This window comes from Teleopsis dalmanni, chromosome 2 (assembly GCF_002237135.1).
Source record: "Teleopsis dalmanni isolate 2A chromosome 2, ASM223713v2, whole genome shotgun sequence".
Lineage (NCBI taxonomy): Eukaryota > Metazoa > Arthropoda > Insecta > Diptera > Diopsidae > Teleopsis > Teleopsis dalmanni.
In genome coordinates, this window is record NC_051847.1 from 29,993,267 (window position 1) to 30,020,776 (window position 27,510).

General features: G+C 27.7%; 1 protein-coding gene across 5 annotated transcripts; it reads left to right on the forward strand.

Moving 5' to 3' along the window:
• LOC119679147 (cholinephosphotransferase 1) lies at nt 1-25,875 on the forward strand. Of its 5 annotated transcripts, XM_038091342.1 has the most exons (9): nt 1-585; nt 13,631-13,871; nt 13,933-14,091; nt 16,058-16,186; nt 19,700-19,831; nt 21,923-22,054; nt 24,442-24,600; nt 25,317-25,481; nt 25,553-25,875. In XM_038091342.1, exons 1-9 carry the CDS (start codon nt 374-376, stop codon nt 25,751-25,753), a joined length of 1,530 nt encoding a protein of 509 aa, XP_037947270.1. In that variant the 5' UTR covers nt 1-373; the 3' UTR covers nt 25,754-25,875. The 5 variants fall into 5 exon arrangements, with proteins under 5 accessions (XP_037947270.1, XP_037947266.1, XP_037947269.1 ...); XM_038091338.1 differs by lacking the exon at nt 16,058-16,186; XM_038091341.1 differs by lacking the exons at nt 19,700-19,831; nt 21,923-22,054.
• Nucleotides 25,876-27,510: the final 1,635 nt, after the last annotated feature.

Here is a 27,510-nt window from a genome sequence, read left to right on the forward strand (position 1 = left end):
GTCATTTACAATTTTCTTGCGTGGTGTTGCAAAAGTTTTAGTTGTCCGAACGGGAGTGTGTAATAAATGGTGGTAACTGTGGTGCGATAAAAACTAATTGATATAGTTTAAAATAAATGAACACTTATATTTTTGTATAAAAGGCACTTGGTCTTTTAGTGCTTTACTTAAATATCATTTAATAAAGTGTGATAAAAGAAATTTGATTTTTTTTTCAACACGTGAATTCGCGGCAGAGTAAAACAAATGATAATTTTTGCGCTCTCCTGAGTCCGGCATTAATTAGCTTTAATTAGAAATAAATTTGTTTTTGTTTGACCTACACAACCCTGAAATATTGAAGATCTCTAAATAAAACTCAAAAGCAGTAAAGATGGCTATATTATACAAAGACATTCTGAGCAATAAACAGCTGCATAAGCTGTCGGAGCATAAGTATTCCTGCACCAGCGCTAGCTTAATGGATCCTTGGCTGCAGCCTTGGTGGAATTGGCTTGTGTCAAAAACACCACTTTGGCTTGCACCAAATCTTATAACAATTGTTGGACTGATTATTAACATAATAACAACTTTAATTTTAATATAGTAAGTAGAAAAATATTTTATCATTTCAAAATTTTCATATAATTTTTTATGCGAACATCTTTCAAATATCAAATAATGCGAATGTCAAGCTTGAGAATAATCAGGAACTTTCTTATATGAATCTGCAAAAAATAAGATTTTTCTTATTAGAATTTTTATTTTCATTTAGTACTAATTAGTTTTAATTGTTATTGGTGCTAATGATATTAAGAGGACAAATAAATAAATAATTGACCGTTAATCTATAAAAAAAACAACGGTAGCACGAACAACAAATGAAGCACGAATGCCATTTACGGGAGTTCTGAAGTAAAAGCAAATATCTACCATACTTAGGGGTTAGATTATGCCCTCTACAACCACAATAAAAGAGACCGCCAAAATTGTATTATTTATAAAATGCTATTGCAGAACTAAAAGTTCTTTATTCTTAATAATAAATTAGAATTTTTACAATTAAAAACATTATAACAGTACGAACAAAACTTAAAGTACCCACAGTATAGTATTGTATGCCACATATAACCTTAGCAATTAACTGACAAAGCCTTTAATCCCCACTATTAGAGGAGAACAATGACATGTTCATATATTAGCAAACTATTTCATTCTTTGCGTCAATACAATGCTTCCTACATATGACATAGACTCAGTTTTCTGTTTTTATTTATTCTAAAAAATTCTAATTTCTCTGAGAAATCTTTTAAAAATTCACAATGTCATGCTACTTTTAACGCTAAGCAAAATAAATAATTGCACCAGACGCAAATATCGAAAAAAAGCGCATTTCAAGAACTAAGTTGATGCGTTACAATTAAAACTGGTATGCTTAGTTCACTGCAAGTACTTAAATCCATATACATATATGAGTGCCTAATATACTAAGAGATCGTATTTATGAGTTATGATAACTATGTTATGTATACATTCGATAAGTACTTAAATCCATATACATATATGAGTGCCTAATATAATAAGAGATCGTATTTATGAGTTATGATAACTATGTTATGTATACATTCGATAAGTTAATAAAACGTTGTATATGCTAGAGAATTTCAAGAATTCAGATTATTACCTATTAGAACTGCTCTGTCGGGTGTTATGAACACCCCAGACAACTTAAATGAACCAAATTAATGCTTTCATGAATGCTTTCTCGAATTGTGAGTTATGTTTTAACATGTGAACTCAAAAGCGAATAATTTGAGAATAACTTGAGAACAAACCAAACATTCTATTATATTGTGAGGTTGCAAGAATCTATGTCGGATCTATGTTTCGCAGTCACTTGTCGAATTAGACGACCAAGTGACGTTTATCATTCCAAAAAAGAAGTACACAAGCAGATCCTGGCCGGGTACAATAAAAACCACATAACATTGTGCTACTTGTCGTTCTAGACATATAAGATTTAAACTGCAAGCAAGTGAATAGATTTAAAGTAGATGAGTGCTCAAATCTAAAAGTGAATAGAAACTAATATTTAAAATGACAAACAGAATTGTAATTCTGACTCCTTGCTATTGTTCTACATTTACATATTGTGTTTATTGTTTCACAAGCAGTTTTCATTTGTCGTTATTATGTCGTTAATTATTGAGTTTCAAATGAATTTCGAATGAAGAGAATAATTTTACACTAAAGCGCATTCAACAGAGAGAATAGATTAGAATTTAACAGGAAAAATTAAATGACACATGTACCTGCTGATATTGTCTCTATTTCTTTTATAATTATGAATATTTAAGCAAACTAATTATACTTTTGAGTGTTCTGCGATGTTGAACAAAGAGATTGCTTTAGTTTCTCATATGCCTCCTAAAAATTAAGTCATATGAATGGTGTAAAAAATTTTAAAAAGGCTAAGATATACTCTTTTCTGGTCAGGCTTAAATGGTTAATAGCGTCTATAACATTGGAAAAATAAAAGCTAGAGCAGGAGAATTGTTATGTAAATTGTAATGTAATTATTATAAATTGAAAATGATATTTAAATCGTTAAAAATACACACACCACTTTTATGAGCACATAACGTATTGCAAGGTCTGCTGAATTAGCTTAGGTTTGTTCAAATAGAATATCATAAACAGGTTGATGAAGACATTATTCTCCACTTTCTAAAAAATCCACTAATTCATACATGACATAGGAGGGATACATGACATAGGAGTACGATATGCAAACAAGTCACAAAAAGTAATCGACAGAAAGTCGCTTGGAAAACGAATCCAAACCCAAAACTCAAATATCAAAGTGATGCTTATAGTTTTTTTCGTTCACCGTGGTGTGGTGCTTACCGAGTTCTTGAGATAAATTGTGATTAAGAAATACTATTATAAGATGAAAATTATAAGATGTTTAGCTGAGAAAACCCGCAACAGAATTGTTCAAATCAGAAAAGAAATGAATTTTGTCCCATTTTAATACGTACAAACCTATCTTTATCCTATAGTTTTTAGTAAAAACTAAAATCTGAAAGTGAATAATAACAATAGTATCTTAAATAACAAACAGCAGTGTGACTCACTCTATGCTCCTCTCTGCTCGCTCTCTGCTCCGTAATAAATATTATCTACTGTGGAAGCTAACACCATCTCAGGATTTCGAATCAAATGAGGCTATTATAGAAATTTTGTTAAAGGAGAGTTGAAGACCTTGCCTAAATCAGGTTATGAAAAACTTATGGAGGATTTGGTCAAAAGGTCACATACTTGCATTGCACTCACAGCTTTGATTAATTAATTAATAATTAATTGATTAATTAATAATTTTTTTATTTGTCTTTTGTTTAATAATTCTGTATACTTATTACATAGAATATTGGATTTGCTAAAAAGGATTTCTTTACTACATGACAGAAAAGTTCTTCACCACATTAAACCCATATTCTTCCGTTTTTAGTTTTTGTGTATTGTTAATTATTATTAATATGTTATTAATATCTTTAATAAAAACAAATTTGATTACTCCTACTTCGGTAATAAAAACGATTTTAATTAGTATGTGAAGCAGAGATTATCTTGACAGCGAAACTAGTAGTAGAATAGCTTTGGTTGTTATAAGTAATAATTTTTTTTTTGTAATTCTATTTATATTAAAAAAATTATAGTTAATTATAGTTATGGACGCGTTAAATGATTAAATGTCATATAATTGTTTATAAAAAATGTATTGCATCGTATCTGCTTTATACCGTTTAATAGCATTCGTTATAACCGGAATAAATTTTTTATTACTGGCGGATAAGAGTTTATGCGAATCTATGATTGTATGGAAGTGGGCTGCTGAATACGTATAGGCATATGGTAGATGAGATATTTGGCGGTCAAAGTACAACGTTTATAGCTTTAAGTGAAAGTCACATTTTGTCTGAGCTATTTATTCACTCAGAGCCCAATATATGTATATTTGTTTGCATATAATATATATGCACATGTGAAAATGTATTTAATAGAATTATCTCTTGGCAAGCATATTTTTATATAATTGCTGAAACGGAATGTGTGGCAGGTTCTCTAATGTAATTGTAATTAAAAAAAGATTATAATAATAATAATAATTACATCAAAATCGATGTAATAGCGTACGTGATTTTGATTGCTTCAAAAATTTTCTCTTCTCGATCTTCACCTACCGATCGCACTCATTTGAAATAATAATAAATAATTTTTTTTTCATACAAACGATGTAAATGAATCATTTTAAACACTTTTTGTTCAATTAAAATTAAAACACCATAAATAAATTATAAAAACAAATAATGTATAGAACAATAGTAATAAAAATTTAAAAAAAAAAAAAGTTGATTGAAATGCAATTAAAAACAGCGTTACACAACTAATTTTTTGTTTTACTTAATTAATTTTACGTTGATATAGAAATGGAACCTGCCACTGACATTTGAACCACTCAATATTTTTAGTTGATTGAATTGAATTAAGATATATCATTGCTAGTCCAATGATTCCAATACAGAATCTGACTTGATTGAAGCACCTTAAGTTTTGTGTGTTCTCTGTATATTTTATATTTGTTTTATTCTATACAATATTCTATACTGTGTATTATTGTAATTGATTTTATTCTATTGACATTTAGCCCATTTGAAATAAAAATGCAAATTTATGGTATTTATTACTGAAATCACACAATTGCAGATTGTTTTTGTGCTTTTCAATTCAATTGTTTCAATCCATTTTTGTGGAAAATTTATTGGGTCTAATGAAATTTACTTTTATCAATTTTTTGCTGTCTACTTGGGTAACTTAAATCACTTTAATTAATCATAAATTATGTTGTTTAAATAAATTTGTGAGTTATGCAAAAATATAGATGTATACTGACTTACTTAGTTAGTTACTTAGTAACTTACAGACGTAAGTCGACCTTAGCCGCCTTGATCAGCCTCGGCCAGCCAGTCCGATCAGTGGCTTGCTTGTAGTACCGAGTGCGCCTCAATCATTGATTATCTAGTTTTTCCACCGAAGATACGGACTTCGTTTACCACGTTCTCTAACTGCAGGTATCGCGTCGAACACCTAGAAGTATATGCGATTTTATTCGATCCGTTCACTTAAATGGTAATCTTGGTAGTCATCAGAACACCCGAATTAGCTCAAAACATGTTAAAGACATCATGACAGTTAACTTGTCATGAGTCTAGACCTTTGAGCCCTAAACAAAACAGCAATTCACTGCTTGGGTCTTTTAATGTAAGCAGAAGTTGTCCGCGGAAAAAGCAAATTCAAGTAAATGATTTTTTTCAAAAAACTAGTCATGTCACAACTGTACCACTTGAAGAACTCAGAACGGTCAATTCTGAGTGGTACACAACCATTTATTTGCCGGAAGTCTTTAGAGAATTGTGGTAAACCAATCGTCGAAGGAAGATAATCCTCGACTAGGACAATGCGAGTTCTTACAGATCAACTCAAATACAAGAGTTTTTGAGTCCTCAAAATGTCGAGTTGATGAGTCATCCGACTTGCAGTCCAGACTTGGCATCCAATGACTTCTTCTTGTTTCCAAACATTAAGAAAAAAATGCGTCGCAAGTGCTTTTCTATGCCCGAACAGGCCTCTGAGACATTTAAAAACCTGGTTTTGGAAATACCAACTTTTGAATGGCAAAACTGTTTTGAAAATTAGTTCAGTCGATTGCAAAAATTTGCTGATCATCATAAAGAATAGTGTGAAAAACAATAAAACTATTTTCATTGATTAACCACTGTGTTTTCATTGTTAAGCGCAAGACCTAAACGGCAGTCTTCGTATAAAGCATTTGCTATTTGCTTCACCATAATAGTTGGATAGTTTATAAGTATTGAATCTGAGTATTTTGGGTCATTTTATTCGTAAATATTATCATTTCAATGTAAATGTCAATGTCTCAATGTTATTTCACGTAACATTCTATGCCATGATGGCCTAATATTATGCGTACATTAACACAACACGCCAATCAACAAGCCATTGGAATTTCCTTAGTAATTCCGTTGGTACCAATAAAAAAATGTCTGTAAGATCTAACTTCCACTTTGGTACGATACGAGGCCTATTTAAACATCTACTGATCTTTGGGTCCCAGCACTCGGTGGTGAATACGCAACTCCACGCCGAATGACAAAACAAACCTGATCATTCTTCCCGCGTATTAACCACAGCCACTACGAGTCGGACCTCAACTAGACAGCACCGCCGAAGCTGCGGGCCACTGACCCACGTAGTATCGGATTTAGACCTCCTGTCGTATGTCGCAAGTGTAGATCTTAGTTACTTACTACCATGCACACTTCTTACACAAGTGTCGACGTGGCACCGGGATTTTAGTCGCCTTTTACGACAGGAATGCCTTACCTCGAGAATATTCTAACCCCTTCATCGCAGGGGGAGAGAGAGTGTGTCAATCGTATTTTTGGACAGTTCTGCAGAGAATAATTTATGAATCCATTAGCAGAGATACTCGTATATGGACATGGATATTTATTATTTGTTACTTTCAAGTGATAGGCAACACATAAAGTAAAAGTACTATAACAGATATTATAGGAAACGGAACAATAAGACGACCCATTGTACTCAAGTTGGTAATGTATGGGCCAGTTGTAATTGTTTGATTTGTAAGTAATTGTAGTATATATATGTGTGTAGTGCGATAAGCATGTAAGAAAATATACGAATATAATGTGTGTGCAGTCATTAAAAGTTAATAGAAAAAGAAATATGACAACTAGTTTTCACGTCAGAAATTTGTTACACTAATAGTTCGCAATAATTGTATAATTTAGTAAAATTCATAAAGTGACTCATTTGCGAAACTGAATTCATAACAACCACAAGGGGTACATATAACACTCGACTTAGTAACCACCACAACTGATGGTAATGTATGTTCACATCAAATTTGCAATTTCTGATTAAATTTGGCGCGCTACTAGCATGAAGCCCACATATCGTTTCCATAGCTCAAGAGTACTATACTTTTGGTTGATTTTAATTGAATCTATACGCTAGCAACACGTGATTTGCAATTATTTAAATTATTTTGAACTTTGAGCGTTTAAACTTTTTAATACAAAACATCTCTGCTTTACATTTTAGATTTGTTTTACTTATTCCATTTTCTCTTTTTATTTTTTTTTTTTTTGTTCTAAAGATTACCGAACAAAAATAGACTAATTGAACTCACTGAAAGTAATTTTTGTTTTTAAAAATACTTTAACTCTCTACATTATAAAGATGAGTTAATATATACATAGTTGCTATATGTATGGTATATCTGCAATTTAGTATAATAATCCGTCTTCCAAGTCACTAGTCAAATACATGTTTTATATTTTCTCTAGTTTTATAATTAAACCAGCAATTGTTTAAAAAAAATTTCCACTAATCACTTTGAGTACTCCAAATACATCCTACTAGAGCGCTTTGTGATCTCTCTATATATGTCCCACTTTTTTGCTCCATAAAAAATATTTTATTTCAACCATTTGTGGTACTCGTAGTGACGCTTAAATATCTACAATGACTAACAAGTAAAGTTTTTGTGTATCTTTACATTTCATATTATTGCTTTCATCGTCTCATCTCAGTCAAGTTTCGCATAAATGCTGAATGAGTTTTCAGTCATACCGGCGACCCAAATGTGTAAAATCTGCTGGAAACGTATAAAAAACTGAAAGCCGTTCATTTAACAGCTTAAAATTGTTTTAAAAAAATAATTTAAACTTTTTAATACTCATTACTTGCTATGTTAACCTATATATTTTAGTGTTAGGTTAAAAATTTTTACTTTGGAAAATTTGAGTGAGTCAATCAGTTACTATGACTTATCGATCTAGTACATAAAAATTTAAAAGTAACAGATTTGGAAAGTATTTAAGATTTAATTTATAATTTTTATATCTATAATATATATTTATATACATAGAGAACTAATTCGTGTACTCTGTATACAATAGTATGCTTTCTTACTCAACCTCTTTTCAAGCTTTAACGAGTACAACTCGACTAGATTCCTCACAGGCAGGCCATCGCCTGACATCTCTGTGGATGAAAAGCGCATTACATGTGCCACAAAATTCGCCCTGAATCAAAAAGAATCAAATATAAGCATATGGTAAACAGTTAATTATCACTAATAGAGACACCAATGATACGCTTAACAGTTATTTATCACTAATTGACACTTCAATTCCTAATAAGCGGCACAGCTCTACACCGTATGGTTTCGCTCATCTATTCGCCTCCTGTAGAGACAAGATTTCTTTATCTGGGTACAGGCTAAGTTCAATTACTTCCACATATTCTTCATTTCCTTATATTTCTCCATTTAGAATAGGTGTTAGAATATTAAGGCCTGCCTGTCATAAAAGTCAAGTAAAATTTATTAGACACTATCCTCATCGGTTTTGGAGTATAAATGGTAGCAAGTAGATTTTGACTAGCGAAGCTCAACAAAGGTTAAATCTAAAACCACAATATTCTGGTGCCCATAATATGGATATAGAAGCATTGCACAAACTTACAACAATTCGTCTAATATATTTAATTCAAAGAGTGGATGATGACGGCTCACAAATAGTCTCTCGGCAGATTTGTCAATCTCTATCTTTTCTTGATACTCATTTCTACCAAAGAGGCAATCTTTACTATACCATCAGTAGCAATACTAGACTACTCTTGTCTAGTGTTGCTACCTCTATGGTAGATCGGTATATCTAATTAATCATTGCAGCTGTAGATTTTTGTGATTCAGTTTCTTTCAAAAAAGTATTGATTTCGGATAGGAGTGCAAATACGATAACGACTTCTAACAACGGGTATGACTATAAGCACCTTTTATCAAGCTGGCAATTTTGTGCTGCTTTTAGTTGATTGTTGAGCATTCGACTTTGAAGAATATGTTACATTGGAGTTTGGAGAAACACAAATATATGTTAGGTGCCCAGGCCACCATTACCTTAATTAGTTCTGGAATGGAATTTTCAAGGTGCAGAGCAACAATTCAATGAATTATTAGCAATAGTTCATAACAGAGATAAATGGAAGTGTTTTTGTTAATAAACTTTCTAAAGCACTATATTTCTAGTTTTTTAAAATAGAAGAGTATATATATAAGTGTGCTTTTATGTATATTCCAATGAGATAAAGCAAACGCAGAATTGGATCTTTAATAGATCGGTATTATTTTTGGGTAAAGTGTAAATTGCTATCTAAATTTTGCTATATCTGTTTTTTTCATCTTTGGTAAAATTATGAAAAAAAAATCGTTTCAATATCAGAAATATTTATTGATAATCCAATTTATTTACACTTTTTAGTCCTAAATATAGAGTTTATTATATCTGCTCACGTTTTTTTTGTTTTGTTTAAGTTCTATGAATCGCAGTTTATAGATAAAAATTCTGGAACGCAACAAAGACAAACATTTTTATATTTACTGCAGTTGGTTGTTTAATTTTTTGTTTTTTATAATTATTTATTTTATATTTACAATAAAAATTCGAAATATGCAATTCATTCTTGACCACACACACTATTACTCACTTACTTACGTTCCCAGATAATAAATATATTTTGCTTTAAATCTTATCAGAAGAAAATTATAAAAAAAAATGTAAGTTTGTATGAATTCAATCACACCATTTTTTATTGTTCTCGTCTATTTTTATTATTTTTACCAATGCTCTAGACAATTGAAAAAAAATTATGTTTTAAAAAAGTTAACAGAACTGTCGAAAGATAAAAATTTTAGGTATTTTACTATCACTAGTAGCTTTAGTTGTCATAGTGTGAGGATTGCCCTAAATGTCTTGACTGAGTTGAAAATCGTAATAGATTGTAAAACTATAGTACATATAGTTATATATACGCTTTTTTCAAAACATTTTATATACATTTTCGATTCAAAGCTTTTTAATACAGATTTGGGTTTCAAACTACGATTTCTTGCGCTCTTCAAAATATATAACAACCTCAATTATTTTATCATCTAATAATTTTTTCAGATTCGATACAAGAAAATAATCGAACAGAGCCAAATTTGATTTTTTTTTTCGATAACACTGCAACCTGAATTTAATTATTGCCTTGATATTCTATACCACGATGCAACTATGTTGACTTCTATCATTCTTTAGTTCCTAATGTTAAGAAGTGTTACGGCATCTTTGGTAACAGTTTGTAACTAGTAGGTGCTTAGCTTTCTAGCAGATATCTCTCTGTATTTCTTCTATCACACACCTTTTTCCATTAAACATTCCTTGAAATGAGTTATCTATTGATTATTTTTTGGTATAGAAATTAGGGTATTTGAATAAACAGTTTTCAAGATACAATAGAAAGAATTTTTGAGCTAAAGGCGTTTTTGTATATAGTTGCTTTGGCAATCTGCATATCAATAATATATATTATAAATAGTAAAAATAAATCGGTATGGACACCGGTTATTCGTTTCTTGGATTAATAAATAACCTCTTACATTTATTGTGCATAGTAAGGACTTATCGTGTATATAATTGATGAATAAGTGAAGTCAATAATAATTTGAAGTGATGATCATAGGTTATATTAGTATGATGATTGAGCTATCTTTTTATCCATCTTTTCCGAAAATATATAATTGTCGGATACACTAAAAAACATAAGTATATATTTTTTGACAATTGAAATTTTACTCAATTCTTAAAAGCGAAGTTATAAAGCACCCCAAATACAAATATTCTCGCTTTTGATGTGCACTATAATATGTGATGATAAAACTTCGTTGATATCTGTGGGGTGACAATACCTTTAATCGTATTAACCTTACCTAATCTTTACAAATATTCTTCATTAAAGTTATAGAAGGTTTTTGATATATATATGATATATAACTGAAACCACTGAAGTAGTTCGATTCTGTCTAGTAAAAACAACTATCCGTTTAACGAAAATTACTTGTATAAAGAATGAAAATTAGGTACTGAGAAAATTTAAAGAAAATTACTTGTAGAAAGAATGAAATATAGGTACTGAGCGGGTCTAGAAACGATTAAGCTATCCATTAATGAAAACTCTGTGGTTTATCAAAGCTTTGATTGTGCGTTACTTATAAGTGCGAAGTTTTGATTTTCTTCGATTTTTGCTATAGATTGTTAAAAACAAAAACTGATGCGAGCGATATAAGAGCTAAAATTGAATTAAAAATTACTTATTAAATATATAAGTATAATTTTAGTTTAACAATATATATTCTTTAGCCATGTCGAAATTTTAAAGGCATGCAAATCTAGTGTCTAGTTTCTGGAATCTAGTTTCTTTCAATGTGATATTGCGTTTCTTTGTAAATTTAAATAAAAATAATATACTTTTTTTTTTTTTGGAAAATTTAAAAAACAATAAAATACACAAATCCATATGTACACATGTAGACTTCACATGAAAAATCCACAGTTCAAGTTTCAGCACAAACGTTTAAATAAATATTTATGGCAAATAATTTGAAGTGCATTTATGCACACAACCGCGTTCATATTTTGTTGCGAATAATTTCCTATTTACGGTGGCAGTGATTCAATTCCATACCCAGTGTACTCAGCTTGCACTTCACCTTGAAACCGTTTTATTTTTCCCATATCAAATTTATTTAAAGAGTACCACTTTTCTAAAATAAACATTAAAAACTCAATGAGGAAACTGTATAATATTTTTTAAAAGCAAAATTATTCATTCTTTATAATCACATATTAACTATAATTATTATTATTTAGGTTACTCCTTATCCAAAAGTCCTTCAAGAGAACTCATCATGTATTAAATATTTCCCAAGTTTTTTGTTACTCTTTTAAATTTGATTAAAGCTGACCTATTTTTCTATGTTATAGCCCAATTATTAACCAAATTCAAACGTCATATGGTAGTTTGTATTAATAACTTCTGTCATAAATGTTATTGATTATATGTTTATTACATATATAATTCATATACTTTCAGTTTATCATACAAATTTGTATTAAACATGTGCTTTGTTGAAGATAATTGCTACGACTATCGTGGGAACAATACAATTTGTTATGGTCCCCCGCGTCTTTCAAAATAATTGAAGTTTGACAACTGGAACGGAACACTTACAATGTAGTTACTGTAATCAGAAAGTGTTAAGTTCTACAGTTTTATCTTAAATTGGAGTTATGACTCTGTTATTGCTTGACTTATGTATGGAATAAGGTTTTGTATATCTTCTAGAATTTTTTACCGATGGAACCTTTTTTCATAATAAAGGAGTTTATTAAGCAATTTTTTTATCTAAATAAATAATTTTATAACAAATTTTAGTAATCATATATTCAATATATAAGTAGGTAGTATGAATGACTCATTGACATCTAGGACGTGTGCGAGTTAGGCTAAGTTGATACTAAACCAAATGGGACATTTTTTGGGATTTTTTGCACTGCATACATTTAGCCATTTATCAACACGTATCGACACATCACTACATTATCGGCGCAACTTAGAATTTCCCTCATTTAGAACGCAACTTAGCCTAACTCGCACACGTCCCTAGAAGAATACCTAACCTCAGCATTTGTCTATTTACAATTTCGTTATTTCCGTGATATAAACTACAGATGAGGCCTTTTATCCGTACACATTAAATTCTTTCAAAATCATAGCTTCATTGTATATCAGTTATCACCAAACCTTCGTTCATCACCTCTCACACAAATAGATAAATAGGACTCAAAAAACTGTACTGAGCTCTCTGGGGTTAAAATATTAACATATGCTATATTCTAACTTATTACAAATAAATCGGTTTTTACTTAATCTGTGCACAACTGTAGCTCTACACATAATGACGTCCATCTTCTTCACTATGCCATAACATATACCTATAATATATAACGAATTGCAATTGATAATAACTTTCAGAAGTGTTGATATTGCAACTGCAGTAAATTTTATTGCAATTGATTAGTAGATCCGTCTTACCAAGATGAGAATTTTCTGAGATCCTGATATTAAATGTATTAATTGCAATGTACTCATCTGGTTTCTCTTATAATCGTAGTCCACTCCCTCAAATTTGGTCAATTTAAATAAGAACAACTAACAATAAAATTCTTTGGTAATAGCGTTCCAAAAGCTAACAAATAGGTTAAGGCCTTGAAATAAATAATATATATAAATTATATTTATATAATATATATACATAATATATATAATACATATAAATGTTGTGTGGACTTCAAACTGCCACAAAGTTGTTAACATTAGAATTTCTTTAAAAAAATTATCTTTAAAGTTGGGATCTGTGTATAATCTCTAAATAAAATGTCTATGCTTCCATAACTAACTTCTAGGGAAGTTAGTATTATTATATGTGGGCTTGAGAAGCTAATACTTTAAACATATCTTAAACTACTATAAAAGTAATAAATAAAACTATCCATCTATAAAGATCTTCAAAATTATTTTAAACTTTATTACTTATTTGTTATATATAATTATATACATATAATTATTAATTAATACTAATTTTTATTATGTTTTTCAGTTATAGCCCAGATGGCAAATCCGCACCGCCTCGATGGAGTTGTTTTCTCTGTGCACTTGGTTTATTTATATACCAAAGTTTAGACTCTATTGATGGCAAGCAAGCACGTCGCACGAACACCTCATCACCATTAGGAGAACTGTTTGACCATGGCTGCGACTCAATATCTACAGTTTTCGTGGCGTTATCTGCTTGTGTATCATGTCAGCTGGGTCATTATCCAAATTGGTTGTTCTTTCAGGTATATACATTAAATATTTTTTCAATAACGTATAAATAATTTTTTAATTAATTTTTTTAAGTGCTTTTGTGCCATTGGACTTTTTTATTGCGCTCATTGGCAAACATACGTTTCAGGCACATTACGGTTTGGTAAAATAGATGTTACTGAAGCTCAATTCACTATAATGGGTATACATGTTATATCTGCCATATTCGGTTCAGAGGTTTGGATGACTAAGGTATGATTACTTTGCAATTGATAAGTGTTGAACACTGGACTAATTAATACAATTAATTTTTAATTTCATTTTAATTTTGATTTTTTATACTTGAATGAGGTTTAGGAAGTCAATATAAACTTATAAGGTATAATATTAAGGAGATGAAATATATAATTGATAAATTTTTTTAAGCAATAATACTACAAGTATTATCAGTTTAAAAAAAAAAACTAAGTTCAGGTTAAACTGAACCTGAGAAGAAAATAATTTGCGTTTTTATAATTTATTTTGCTCTATATTTAAAATATAATCTAATTTATTTTTTATGTGTTTCATAGATAGATATATAATTATGGTTATATATACAGTATTTTTACTGTATAAAATTAAGTCAAAGTTACCCACTTTATTTTTATTTAATATGTGTAATTTTATTCGCTGATTACAAACTCGAACTAAATTTGCTATAATATATACAACGAACAATATTTACTTAAAAAAACATTTTTTTTTTTTCGATTAATACGAATAATACAAATCAACTATAAAAAAAAAACTTATATTTTGCCTATGGCAACACTTAGCAAATTCAAATTTTCTCTTTTGCTCTAAAGGTCCGCTCACGAGTGAAATTTACTTTATTGTATATTCAACTTTTTTGAATACAATATTTATTAACTCACATGTAAAGATAATCAAATAAACTAAACTGTGTGAAAAGTTTCAATCTACCGAATTACTCTAATATGTCCATACAATTCACTTAAGTATAAAAAGTAACTTCAAATACAGTATGCTATCGATTATCTGTGCAACCTATAATCCAAACATCTTGCTAATACGGACACCGCAGTGTTCGAACAGAAACTTCATATTAATCTGTATAAGCGTTAGGAATACCATTAACTCAATAATAATTATTATTATTGACATGTTCTGGCATTACATCAAAGGGGTAAATTAAGAACTTAGTCTATTTACATAGGACTTATACAAATCCCTGTTTCTAGCTATATGCCTTAACTCATTAAATGTTTCGTTCGTTTCCTTATTAACGTTTCTACGCCACATCATCTTTGGGCGTCTTCTGTTCCTTGCAGCTTGGGGTTCCATTGTAGAGCTATATATACTATAAGGCTAATAAATTATATTCCGTTGAATCTTTTCATATTCGAGTATTTACAAGGAATAGAAAAAAAAGTACCTTAATAATGACATAAAATTATTTACTCCTTATCTTAATATTATTATTAGATAATATTAGATATTATTAATATTAGATAATATTAGATAACTGTTATAATAATATAATAAATATATTACACAGATATCAACAGTTAGAGATTATACTAATAATAGTTTTTGTGTTCCAAGAAGTATGTCACGTCAATTAAAAAAATCTTCTGTATATTAAATTATTCGCTACTTCGCAAATCGATCAGAGGATCATAGGAAAAAAATGTTTTGAATGACTGGTTTAAATAATTATCGAAATAAAACAACTTATCTTTCCAATGTTAAATTTTAGTTTTATATATCGTATATTCCTTTTAAATTTTAAAAGTTATCTAGAACAGGTATAAATATTTTTATATTATATTGCTTTTAACCTTAAAAATTATAATTTATTTATTTCATAGAATATTTTAATTTGTTGATAGTCTATTATGTGTTAAAATCTTTTATAATTATATATAAATTCAGTAAACCATATTTAAACTTTACTTGTTCTAATTTATTTAGTATTAAACATTTATTTTTACTTATATACTGTATCTAATTTCAAATTCTGCATACCAACAATATTAATATTTAAAAAAGTATATGTACTTAATATTTTTTGCTTGGTTTTATTTTAAGTGTTAATTTAAGTATTGAATTAAACAATTTAAAAAAAAATTTATTTAATAATTCGAATTAAACAAGATTTTGTTTATATGTAAAACAGCAACCCCCTTAACTGTTTAAATATACCCTCCTATAGATTTTTGGTAAAATAGAAATATGGTCCACCTTATCGCTAGCAACAATAGTTTTGGGTTTCTGGTCATTGACGTATATATTCTCTGTTATTTTGGCTGGCGGTGTTGGCAAAAATGGCTCAACAGTTGCTGTAAGTTCCTGACTTTAAATATCCCATACAGTTTTAATTTTTTTTTTTATGTAAACCAAACCAAAATTTCCATAAATATTTTTATTATATATACAATCTTTTGGCTAACTTTAAATTTTGAACAAAAACAATGTAGATAGCTCAAATCTTGGACTCCGACATGGTGATGAATCGATTGCCTACATCATTGATATAATATTATTATTATTAAGATTATAACTTGAAATAATTGCATGATAGGCATCTTGCACACAATCTATAAAAGCTACTTTAATATGTTAGCTCATTGGAGTCAGAAATCGATTCATCATTCTGTTGGAGATTTCATATTTTTGCCTAAAACCCTTAAAGCTCTTTCCCATATATTTAAAATATTTAAAACAATTATTTGGTATAATTATACTATTCAATAAAAAGAAACATTGAGTATGCATATTTATATATATTATTATAAATTATATGTTATATAAATAATTATTGTATATGTTATCTTTAAATAAAAAAATTTTATTATACATATATATATATTTGTGTGTATATTTATATATACAAAAGTGTTAGTGGCGTAATTACGTCGGTATAGGAAGATTAGATCGTATGCAGTGTCACCATGTCAAAAAATTCCAAATGAATAAAAAATATTAAGTGCCCTCCCCGATCCTTCGAAGAGATTTTACAAGCAGATCCCTGTGGACTATTGAAACAGTGTGTTTTTTCACTACTCTTCTTTCTCGTTTGGTCTTGATTTTTTAACATATGCGTTATTTCTTTCCTTATATATAAGTTCGTCCTGTTTCCAGATATGTATTGTATAGCTTCCTAAATGCTGTTAATGTGCAATATCTGTGCCGTCAGTGAGTGAAGTTTTTCATAACCTAAACTTTATCATTATTATCCGTGTTTTCTACATTATAACCGTCATAAATTTTTCTTTATAACATTTGCCGTCTTCAGTTATATTTCTTCTATTTGACGATTCAACATCTACTTACCGCAAAATCGTACGATTTCATCTCTCGAATAATGTGGTAACCCCATATTACGAAATATGCATGCAAATTGATATGAGGTGCCACAGATGATCATTGTAGACTTGGTATAGTTCGTTGTTATACATATCGTGTGACACTTTTTTAACTTCATGTACGGCGCTGATTGTGTTTTGGCATTTCAGTTTGTTTTTTGTCGTCCTTTTTTGTCCTGTCACTAAAGCATACGTCAGTGGGACTCTTATCACTGTTTTATGAAGGTTTATTCAGAACTATTCACGATACTCTATGCAATAGTTAAGTCTGTCTGATTTGATTCTATTACTAATTAAAACTTAAAGATATTTTTGTTATTTTACAATAGTGAATAATTTAAAAAAAAAAAATCTGTAGTTCAACTCAGAGACACACTGTAAATTTCCAACTCCGGATGATAGCGACCACTAATAACTTTATGTATTATAACTTTATATGTATTATAATAATATATAAAGTGAATTTATCTTTTTTGTATTGAGGAGGTGAAATGCTTTATGCTCCGCTAGATGACGACCATCGTCAGAATCTTGTGCCGACTCCCTAACATTAATAATTAATATACAAATGAAAACACCCCTGTTACGGAGAGATTTATTCCTCCTCATAAACGCTTTCGCATTATTTCGAGTAGGGTCTCTTTTATGTTGGCATTTCAAGTCATGCTCTTTTGCTTTTCGATCTGCGTCCAGATCTCAACCTTTTTACCGCATTTTCTTGCGGTCTTTATTAGCATAGCTTCTGATACTCTTTTCTAGGTCTAATTTCTTTAAGGACTTGAATTACATATGACTCTATCGTTCGCCAGTTCTCTGGGATGGCTGTCATCTTTTCCACTATATTTTAAGTATTTATTAGTCCAATTTGGATACATAAAATAAGTACATAATATTTATATATAAAAATGAACAATACAAATGTATCTTCTGCTCAAAAAGTACTCGGATTTTGTAAATAAAACACACAAATTTTAATTTTATTCCAAATTTATTTTATCTCCCTCAAAATATGCTCCTTCTGAAGCGATACACATATACCAACACTTATGGTAACCCAATCTTCCATACACTTTTCGTAGGCCCGTGAAAGTATGGCTGAAAGTAATATATATGTAAAAGTTCTTATATAAATATAAATAAATACATATTTTAGACCAATATATAATTAAATATATGTACATATACAATTATTTATATAACATATAAATAAAAATATGTAACAAAATAATAAAGTATACATTATCAAATAATTGTTTGCATATTAAAATATTTATTAATAAATATATTAAGCAATTTTTATTCAATATTGATATATGCATATATATTCATAAAAATAAAATAAAATTAACATGTACATTATTAATATTATCCTATATATTCTTAAAATAATTATCGTCAAATTATAATTTATTTTTATTTTTTAACCAAATACTTTTTATACACAACCACAGGAATGCTTTATATATTTCGTAGAATTTAGATATATGTTTAGTAAAGGATTTATTACTTATATATGTTTACAAAGCTTATAGATGCTTTTTTAACGGAACGCATAGCATATTTTTTTATATATAATATAAATTTATTTTATACTTGGTATAAGGGCCTTTTAAAACAATTTAAGAATAATTTTAATATATATATACATATTCATATATAAATATTAGTACTCTCCCACTCTCTCTCTGTTATATTTAAGAACAAAAAAAAGCGCATAAAGAAGACTTTATTACAATATAATTGTTATGGTAGATATTGTTAAAATACAACTTTGCTTTAGCTAATAACACGTACTCGTACTATATGTTATTTGAATTCCACTTTATTTAGTTAATTGTAATATTTTTTATATATTTATATACCTAAGACTGTCGTTTTTTATAAACCAGAGCATAATTAATATTTATGATATGATAAGTGGTTATAAATTCGTTAGAAAAATTTTTGGTGTTATAATGAAAACTGAATTTGTATTTCAATGGTTCTAAATTTAAAAAATGAAAAAATGAATTCTTTAAATAAAGAATTCTATAATATACATTATCAAATGATTCCACAATGCAGTGAAAGTTCTGTTAAACGGCCGGGTTTATCAATAGAGATATTTCTGACAAACAACAATCTTTTAAATGAACTATATTCTTAATTTTAATTCTTAATTACGGCGCGAAAGATGGAAACGGCTTGTTGATAGCCTATGCCCAGTATAAGAGGCTGCTCGAAATCATAGACGTCGAACAAGGCGTATTATTATTATTATATTCTTAATCGGACAGAATTGTTGATTCTATCGATATCTGCTTAAGAGAGCTTTCACTCTGTCCTAGTATCCTCTCAAGTCCCTTTATAATTATTTTATGTCATTAGATTTTTTTTATATTTTACTTTATTTTAAATATTATTTTTTTTTGTTAATTATTTTTTTTACATGGTCTAATTCACTTTATATATAAAATTTAAACAATTTTCTAAAATTTCGAATTCAACAGATTCCAATAATTGGCTGTCATTGGAATTATATAATACTAATTGGAGTTACTTTGGGTTATTTATTAAATGTAGTACAATTTTCGAAAATGTTTAGTGAAGGAGGCAGTGGCAAAAATGGGTCCACAGTTGCAGTAAGCATTAAATTTTCAGTTAATCAAAACATTCCAACACAATTTTTTTATCAAATAAAATTTAGATTTCTTAACTTTTGGTTAACAAATAAATAATGAAGCGAATATTACAAGAATAAACACAATTTAATACCAAAAAAAAAACATTACACATTTATACACGCAACATTAATTTCCCTTTAACAAAATTAGCTGTCGTTTGGTTTGGCTTCTATTTTTAATAATTTTTATTTTACAATTTTCTAATATATTTTAATCACTAATTTGTTTTAATTTTCATTAGACAAATAATTAACGGGAACTCATTTAAAAACAGTGATTACTACATATTCACCACAAGTTGAATTCGTAATGCTCAAAATTCAACAAACTCAACATACATTGTGTTGGTTGCTGATAATTGTACATGGTTAAGTACAGGATGGGTCATAAGTGCTGGGTTGACTTTTAATGAGGGCTACAAAATATTCGAGAAGTACGATGTTCGAGTAGTTCAAGTATACTTGAATTCGAATCTTTAAATCGAACACTTTAAATATTCGAAAATGTTCAAGGTGCTCCTAAAGCAAGTCTCTTTTATATTAAATTTGATTTTTTTTTTTTTAATACAAATATGTATCACAGTAAATCATCCCATATTTTGAAGCAACTTACTCTGCTCGAACGCAAGTATACTCGAACATCAAAATACTCGAAGTTTCGAACAGCTCGAATAATGTTTGAAGCTCTACTTCTAATACATAATGGGATTTGACATTTTTGGTTTATGAAACATTTGCGGACATTATAAAAACGTTCTTATATATAGATTCGAAGGTCATTCAATTAAAAACTGATTCGATATACATTTTCTCCATTGATAGTATATATTTTTGTAGTTGGTTTTATTAATAAAATAGTATGCACCAGACTCAGAATATGTATGTACTATATAAGGTGCGTTCGTTCGAACTTTCATCGTATTGGGTAATAATATCAATGTAGTAGATAACAAAATCAATATTTTTCATATTCAGTTTTATTTAGATTAAAATATTCATTAAAATCATCTTTTTTTATATTATAATATAAAACATTAAGATAGGTTGAATATTATTTATAATAAAATATTCTATAATATAAGAAAAAGGGTTTTTGTAATGAAACATTTTGTTATAAGCAGTTTTCTTATATTAAATAAAATTACATTGACTAATTTTTATATATTGTTTGTGTGCGAGTTGAGCTGAAGTGTTACTAAATTGACTGGTATACTAAACTATACCGATAAGGCAGTGAGAAAAACCAGATTTAGTCAATTTGCAATTCTATTAAATAATAACAAATTGTTTTAAAGTGTTAATATTTAATTATTATCAAAAGCTGTTCGAAAAATTAATAATGTTTTTTATATTAAATAGATCATAATGTAACAAAAAATATGAATCTATTTTTATTTTTCATGAAGAAAATTAATTATAGTTCAAAGCTTTTAAAACAGTATTAACTTTTTTATGTATTTTTATTTTTGTTATAAACTATCATAAATTTCCATAAAAAAATTTTTTACTACAGCTTTATCGGTTTCATATTACATATAACAATAATTTAGTACAAAATATTGCTAAATAGCTAATTATATTTATTTATTTAAATTTATGTATTTATATTTAAATTATATTATATTTATAATTAATTGTGATATAACACAATTAGCCTTTTATTGTCTTAATGTTATTTTGTTTCGTAATTTTTTTAACAATTTAACCAAAGAATTTAATTTAGTGTAATTAATTTAGTTCAACTCGCACGCAGCTGTTAAAGTCGTTTTATTTAGTTCCTAAAAATCTTAGTATTCAAATTAAGAAAAAATTTCTAATTTTAATATATTCTATTCAATAGATTAGTAGTGTCGCACCACATTGAGGCATGTTGCACATTAAATTTTTTAATTAAATTGTGCTTCATACAATTTCCTTTAAAATTCTCTTGATTTCTAGACAAAGGTTTTTTTGAAAAATAATATTTTTTCATATATATAGTTTATTTAATAAATTTTATTTATTTATTTAAATTGCTTTTATTGAATTTTTTTTTTAAATTGTCACTTAGCTGCCTTTATTTGGATGCGAATTAAGAAGAATGCCACTGTATGTAGCTTGTGGTGTTCATTTATTATTAGCTTTACGTTATGCAAAAGTCGTTACTACTGAGGGATGTGGCAAGAATGGATCATCAGTCGCTGTAAGACTTACTGAGTCATTTCAAAAACAATATTAATATAATTGGCCCACATTTATTGTTTATATATGAAATTCTGACATATTAGTTGGTCATTTCATATTTTTTTATTAGTTCCACAAATCACATTGCTACATATATATCTATATATATACATATATATATATATTTGTCCCAAACTATTCAGTTTTAAAAAAATAGCAAACACTTTATATACAATATATAATCACTTAGTAAGCACATACATACTCCAAGCACATATTATTGTAGAAAGTAATCGCTTTTATATATATTGATATATATATCTCATGAAGCACATTGATTCAATACAAATTTCCACTAAAACATTTTTATGTGTCTTAGATTATATATTATAATTATAAATTCAATGTACAACACAACTGTAAAAAATCTATATGAAAAGCTTTTTGAACATAATCCATTTATAGCATTAGAAATGATACTGTAATATATAAGTCAACATAAAATTTGTCAAGTATATAAATTCATAGAATATTTTATAATATTCATGGGAATATAATATCAATTAGAATATTAAAAAAATATCTATATAACGCATTTATTAAATTATAGGAAAATCTATATGTGAAATACAGTTCAGTTGGTTTCTTAAACGATCGGTTCTACGTCCTGCAGGTATTCCTAATCGAGTGTCAAGTACTTGATTACATCAAAGCTATTTGTCTTTTTACACTACCAAAATGCCACTTACCCCTCCTGAAATAAACTTATAAGCAATTCTGCATTCAGCTTTTCCATACAAGCTACAATAATATCAGGCATATCATAACTGTCCTATTGAAATTTTTCATTTATACGAAAACGGACTTTAGAAAGTAGTTTCGCTACAAAAGCCTAAAGCAAGAATATCCACTTAAGTCGGTCGCAAATTATTTTGAAATCGAGACTATAAAGTGATTCAATTTAAAGGAATATCTCTTATACGTAAAATATATTAAAACAAAGTTCTATACAATGAACATAGCTATAATTTTGAAAATATAATGTACGTTTAGTTAAAAAAATAAACATTTATTAAACTATTGGTTAATAGTTGTAGGTCAACTTTTTCCAGATACAATTTGGACATTATTAATCACTCTTTAAACTGGCGTACATTATTACGTTTAATTTTGAAATGTTTAATTACTTAAATATATGAAACTACATACTTCTTGAACTATTTGTCATCTATTAGTGGAGACTTTAATGACCGGCTCACTAACTTCAATGTTAGAAAAATGTTAGAAAAAATATATAGTAGATATATAGTAGTATGCTTAGGTTCAGCATTTTAAGAACTAAGCTATATATGAGAATGCTGCCAAAATTGATTTCCATATAATGACATTCAACAAATCGCTACTTCCCGGATTTCACAATTCTAATATTTACTTACTGCAGTTTTTTTTCCTACCTTAAATCTTTTAACTTTTTATCATTTTGAAAAAATCGATTTCTATCATTTTTGTGTTCTGTGTTCTATTGTAAATCTTAGTCCACAGTTCTTATATGTTTCTAAAAATAATATGTAGTTTTTTAAAACTCAGTTTAGTTTATATTCTTGCCCTCTAACGTCTTTTTCAAATTATTGTAAATTATTGTTATATCAATTTAGACAAACTAAAGTTTTAAATTTTTAGTTAGTTATTTTAAATTTATTTTTTTCATATCTTTAAAATTTTTTTTGGATGTATTCTACAATTATGTGATTATCTATAATATTAAAAAGTCAAGATATACTATTTAAGAATATTTTAATTTTTTAAATCACATGTGTAAACACTCTTAACAATTATGTTTTTAATTCTCATTTGGTTCTCATTTGTAGTATAGTGCATGTTGCTACGTAATAATATTAGTTGCTTGAATTTATTAGCTAACATAATTTGTAATTAACCATTTAAATAACTAATAAACGCTGTATTTTATTAAACTTTTACTTATCATATATGTATTTAATATAAATTCACCACACTAAATATATTTTTTTTCACCACAAAACAATTTTATAAGTATTTGTTGCACTTAATCACTTTCTAAGTATACTTTACTTATTTCTATAAAATCACTTTGCTAAAATCTACACAGTATGCTTCAAAACCGTATCTTAAACTAAAAAAAAAAACATTTCAAAGCCAAAAGAAGTATTTAAAGAAATTATTTAAATTTAAAAAAAAAAAACTTTTCGGTAATAATTGCGAAAAATACAGAAAATATAAACTTAAACTTAATAATAAATTATAATTAAATTGCAAAGTAAATATGCGAAAAGTTTTTTTTTTCATTTGTGTTGTCCTTTTAAACAACTCTTTTATAGCAATATATAATTTATATATTATTCTTTATTTACCTTGTTTAATATCAAGGGTACAAGTGTACTTTCCCCGAGTATACCACTGACATTAGTGATTTTACCAGCATTTATTATTGCTCAAAAATCACCACAAGGCTTATTTGTGGAACATTCTTCGCTATACATAATGGCATTTGGAATGGTAGCTGCCAAAATTACCAACAAACTTGTGGTGAGTATGTTTGAATTGTGTTATTATATAAGTCGGAATCCGAATAAGAAGTTTAAAATATATATAATATATGTAGTGTGACAAATACATGAATCGATATAGTAGATCCTGCTTGCAAGAACGACGGGGCGATCGAAGTAATTAATAGTTTGCTTTGGCAACCAATAACTACTCGCTCTGAAACAGAAAAATGAAATGCAAGTTTGACTGAATCACAACAATATTTTAATTTTAATTTTGTTGAATGAAAATCGATAACCTAAATCGGAACCTAAATACCGTTGTTAAGCCTAGAATTCTGGAACAACACATACTAAACTGGTCTAATACATATTTTTTAAAATCTTGAATATTTAGAATTAAAAACTAGAGCTATGCTATTAAAAAGATATATTCTGTTCAAAGTGTTTCTCGGACTCTAATAATAATAAAAATTCCGCTAAAAATACATCAGTGAAGTAACTACTTTAGTTGACGCTCTAGTTGACCAACTCACAAATCCATTGTAATATCTACCTATATTATTATCAAATATCTATTTCTGAAGATTTCTCTTTACTTTGCATTCCAGTTTATATGTTTATTTTTATACCGAATAATTTTAAATTAATTAAAATTTATTAACATATTAATTTTTAATTGAAAAAATAAATTTATAACTTAAAAACTTACTTTTGCATTTATAAATTGAAATCCATTATTTTTTCTGTGTACAGATTGCACATATGACTAAAGCAGAAATGGAATATTGTGATTGGTCATTACTTGGACCTGCATTATTGTTCCTCAACCAATATTTTAATTGTCCAGTTCCTGAAATTTACTTACTTTGGTTAACATTTATTTGGAGTACACAAGATCTGATAATGTATTGCACTCAGGTAAGTAAAATAAAATTAAATTTTGTTGAAATATAATTTAAATACATTCATTTTTATTTTGTTATTAAAAGGTTTGCAGAGAAATATGTAACCATCTAAATATCTGCCTGTTCAAAATACCATATCCACAAAAAGTTGCCACAGTAAGTCAAGGTACAAATGTTCCAGTTATGTCTGGATCGCAATCCAATTCAATATCGCATGATAAAAACGGCGGTACCCATCATCGACGAATGCCCAAACAATCCACCAAAAAACAAACTCAACATTAAAATTAAAACAAAACAAAAACATAAGTTATTTACACATTACTAAAACATTTTTATATTTTAAACAATAGACATAATACAAACTGGTATCTCTTATTAATAAATTTAAAAAGAAAAAAGTTTCAGAGCAGTAAAACTCTATTAAAATGCAATATATACCAAAAGAAAACAATTAATTTATAATATTTTAATGACTTTTTGTTGCAATTGGAAATAGCATAGGTTACACACATTTATTTTTATATCTCAAACATAATATACATTTATACCGATTCAAAAACATGTAACGCGATTTTCCAAGAGGCTTAAAATTTAATTTTAACGATATTTGTTTATTGCAGTATGTATTTTTATAATATGATAATAATATATGTTGCTAATTTGCTACACCTTACCATATTTTTAATGCAACTGATTTGTTGAGTTTTCTTGAAATATTGATCTAATCATTTTATTAATATAAAACATTTTTTTTTAAATTTTAATATACGTATTTTTAAAAAGTTTGAGATATTTTATATCTATATATTTTTTAAAATGTCTTACTACAGTCATAATGGAAAAATCTGCTTAATATATGCTTTAATTAAAATTGTTTTCTATAAAAATATTTAAACTATTTAAATATTCTATAATAATAATATTCGAATTTTATTTCACGTTAAAACGATATTTTGAAAATTATTTAAATATACCCCAAAATCACATATCTCCATTATAAACAATGAAACTTTAATGTTGTTGTTGTAACCCGCCGGGACCTGCTTGTGGAGTCCCTTTGGGAGATGTTGAACGGTACTTGGTCGACGTAGGTAACGAGTGGCTCCGGAACGTAGACCCGACCGTTCTTGAAACTTTAATAATATTTTATTATAATAATTTATTAATATTCTCAGTATCACGCTTTTCTCCCAGACAAGCGAAATATATATAATTTTATCTCCAAATATTTTTCTTGAACCATAAATTTGTATATCGTCTGGTTGTATTAAAACTTAATGTACTCTACATAGCTGTTATTTAAATCAAATGAAAAAGTCAAGTTACTCGGCTTTAGTCCTGGTTTATTATGTCGTCCTAACCTAATTCAACAATCTGTTCCATTCCTATCGCTGATACCCAAATTAACTGCAATCACCATGGACTATTATATCACCTCAAGCATTAAGATAATCCGATACTAATATGTTCTCTTTAAAAATATAAAAAATAATATTAATTTCACTTTATTTTTTGATCATAAATAAAGTATTAAACTCAAGCTATAGGAAACATATTTTTAATCATTCTCATTTATTTTTTAAAACGTTTTTCTTATTTAGGTATATAGAATCTAAGTTAAAATATTAAAATTTAACTTAATATTAAAGATTTTGAATAGCTCTGAAACTCAAACAAAAAAATACCTTTTGTATTACGATTTTTTTTTATATAAAAATAATTAATTTTTTTTTTTTGGAGTACTGATATATATTAATTTCTTATAAACCTAAATATTTTTTTTTTTAATTTCATAATATATTTTAATTTATTTGACGCTCTTTTATTAGAAATATATGATAAAATTTTAAATTTAAATTAATTTCTTCTTCGATATATGTGTGAGAAAAATTAGTTAACTAATTAATATATTAAAATAAGTACACTTTAGTTTAATATGTATTGAAGTGAAATAAAAACAGAATATGCAAATAAATATTTATGTCGTTGATGTTATTCAATATATAGATTTCAATGTTGTCTTTAGTCTTAAAAAAAAT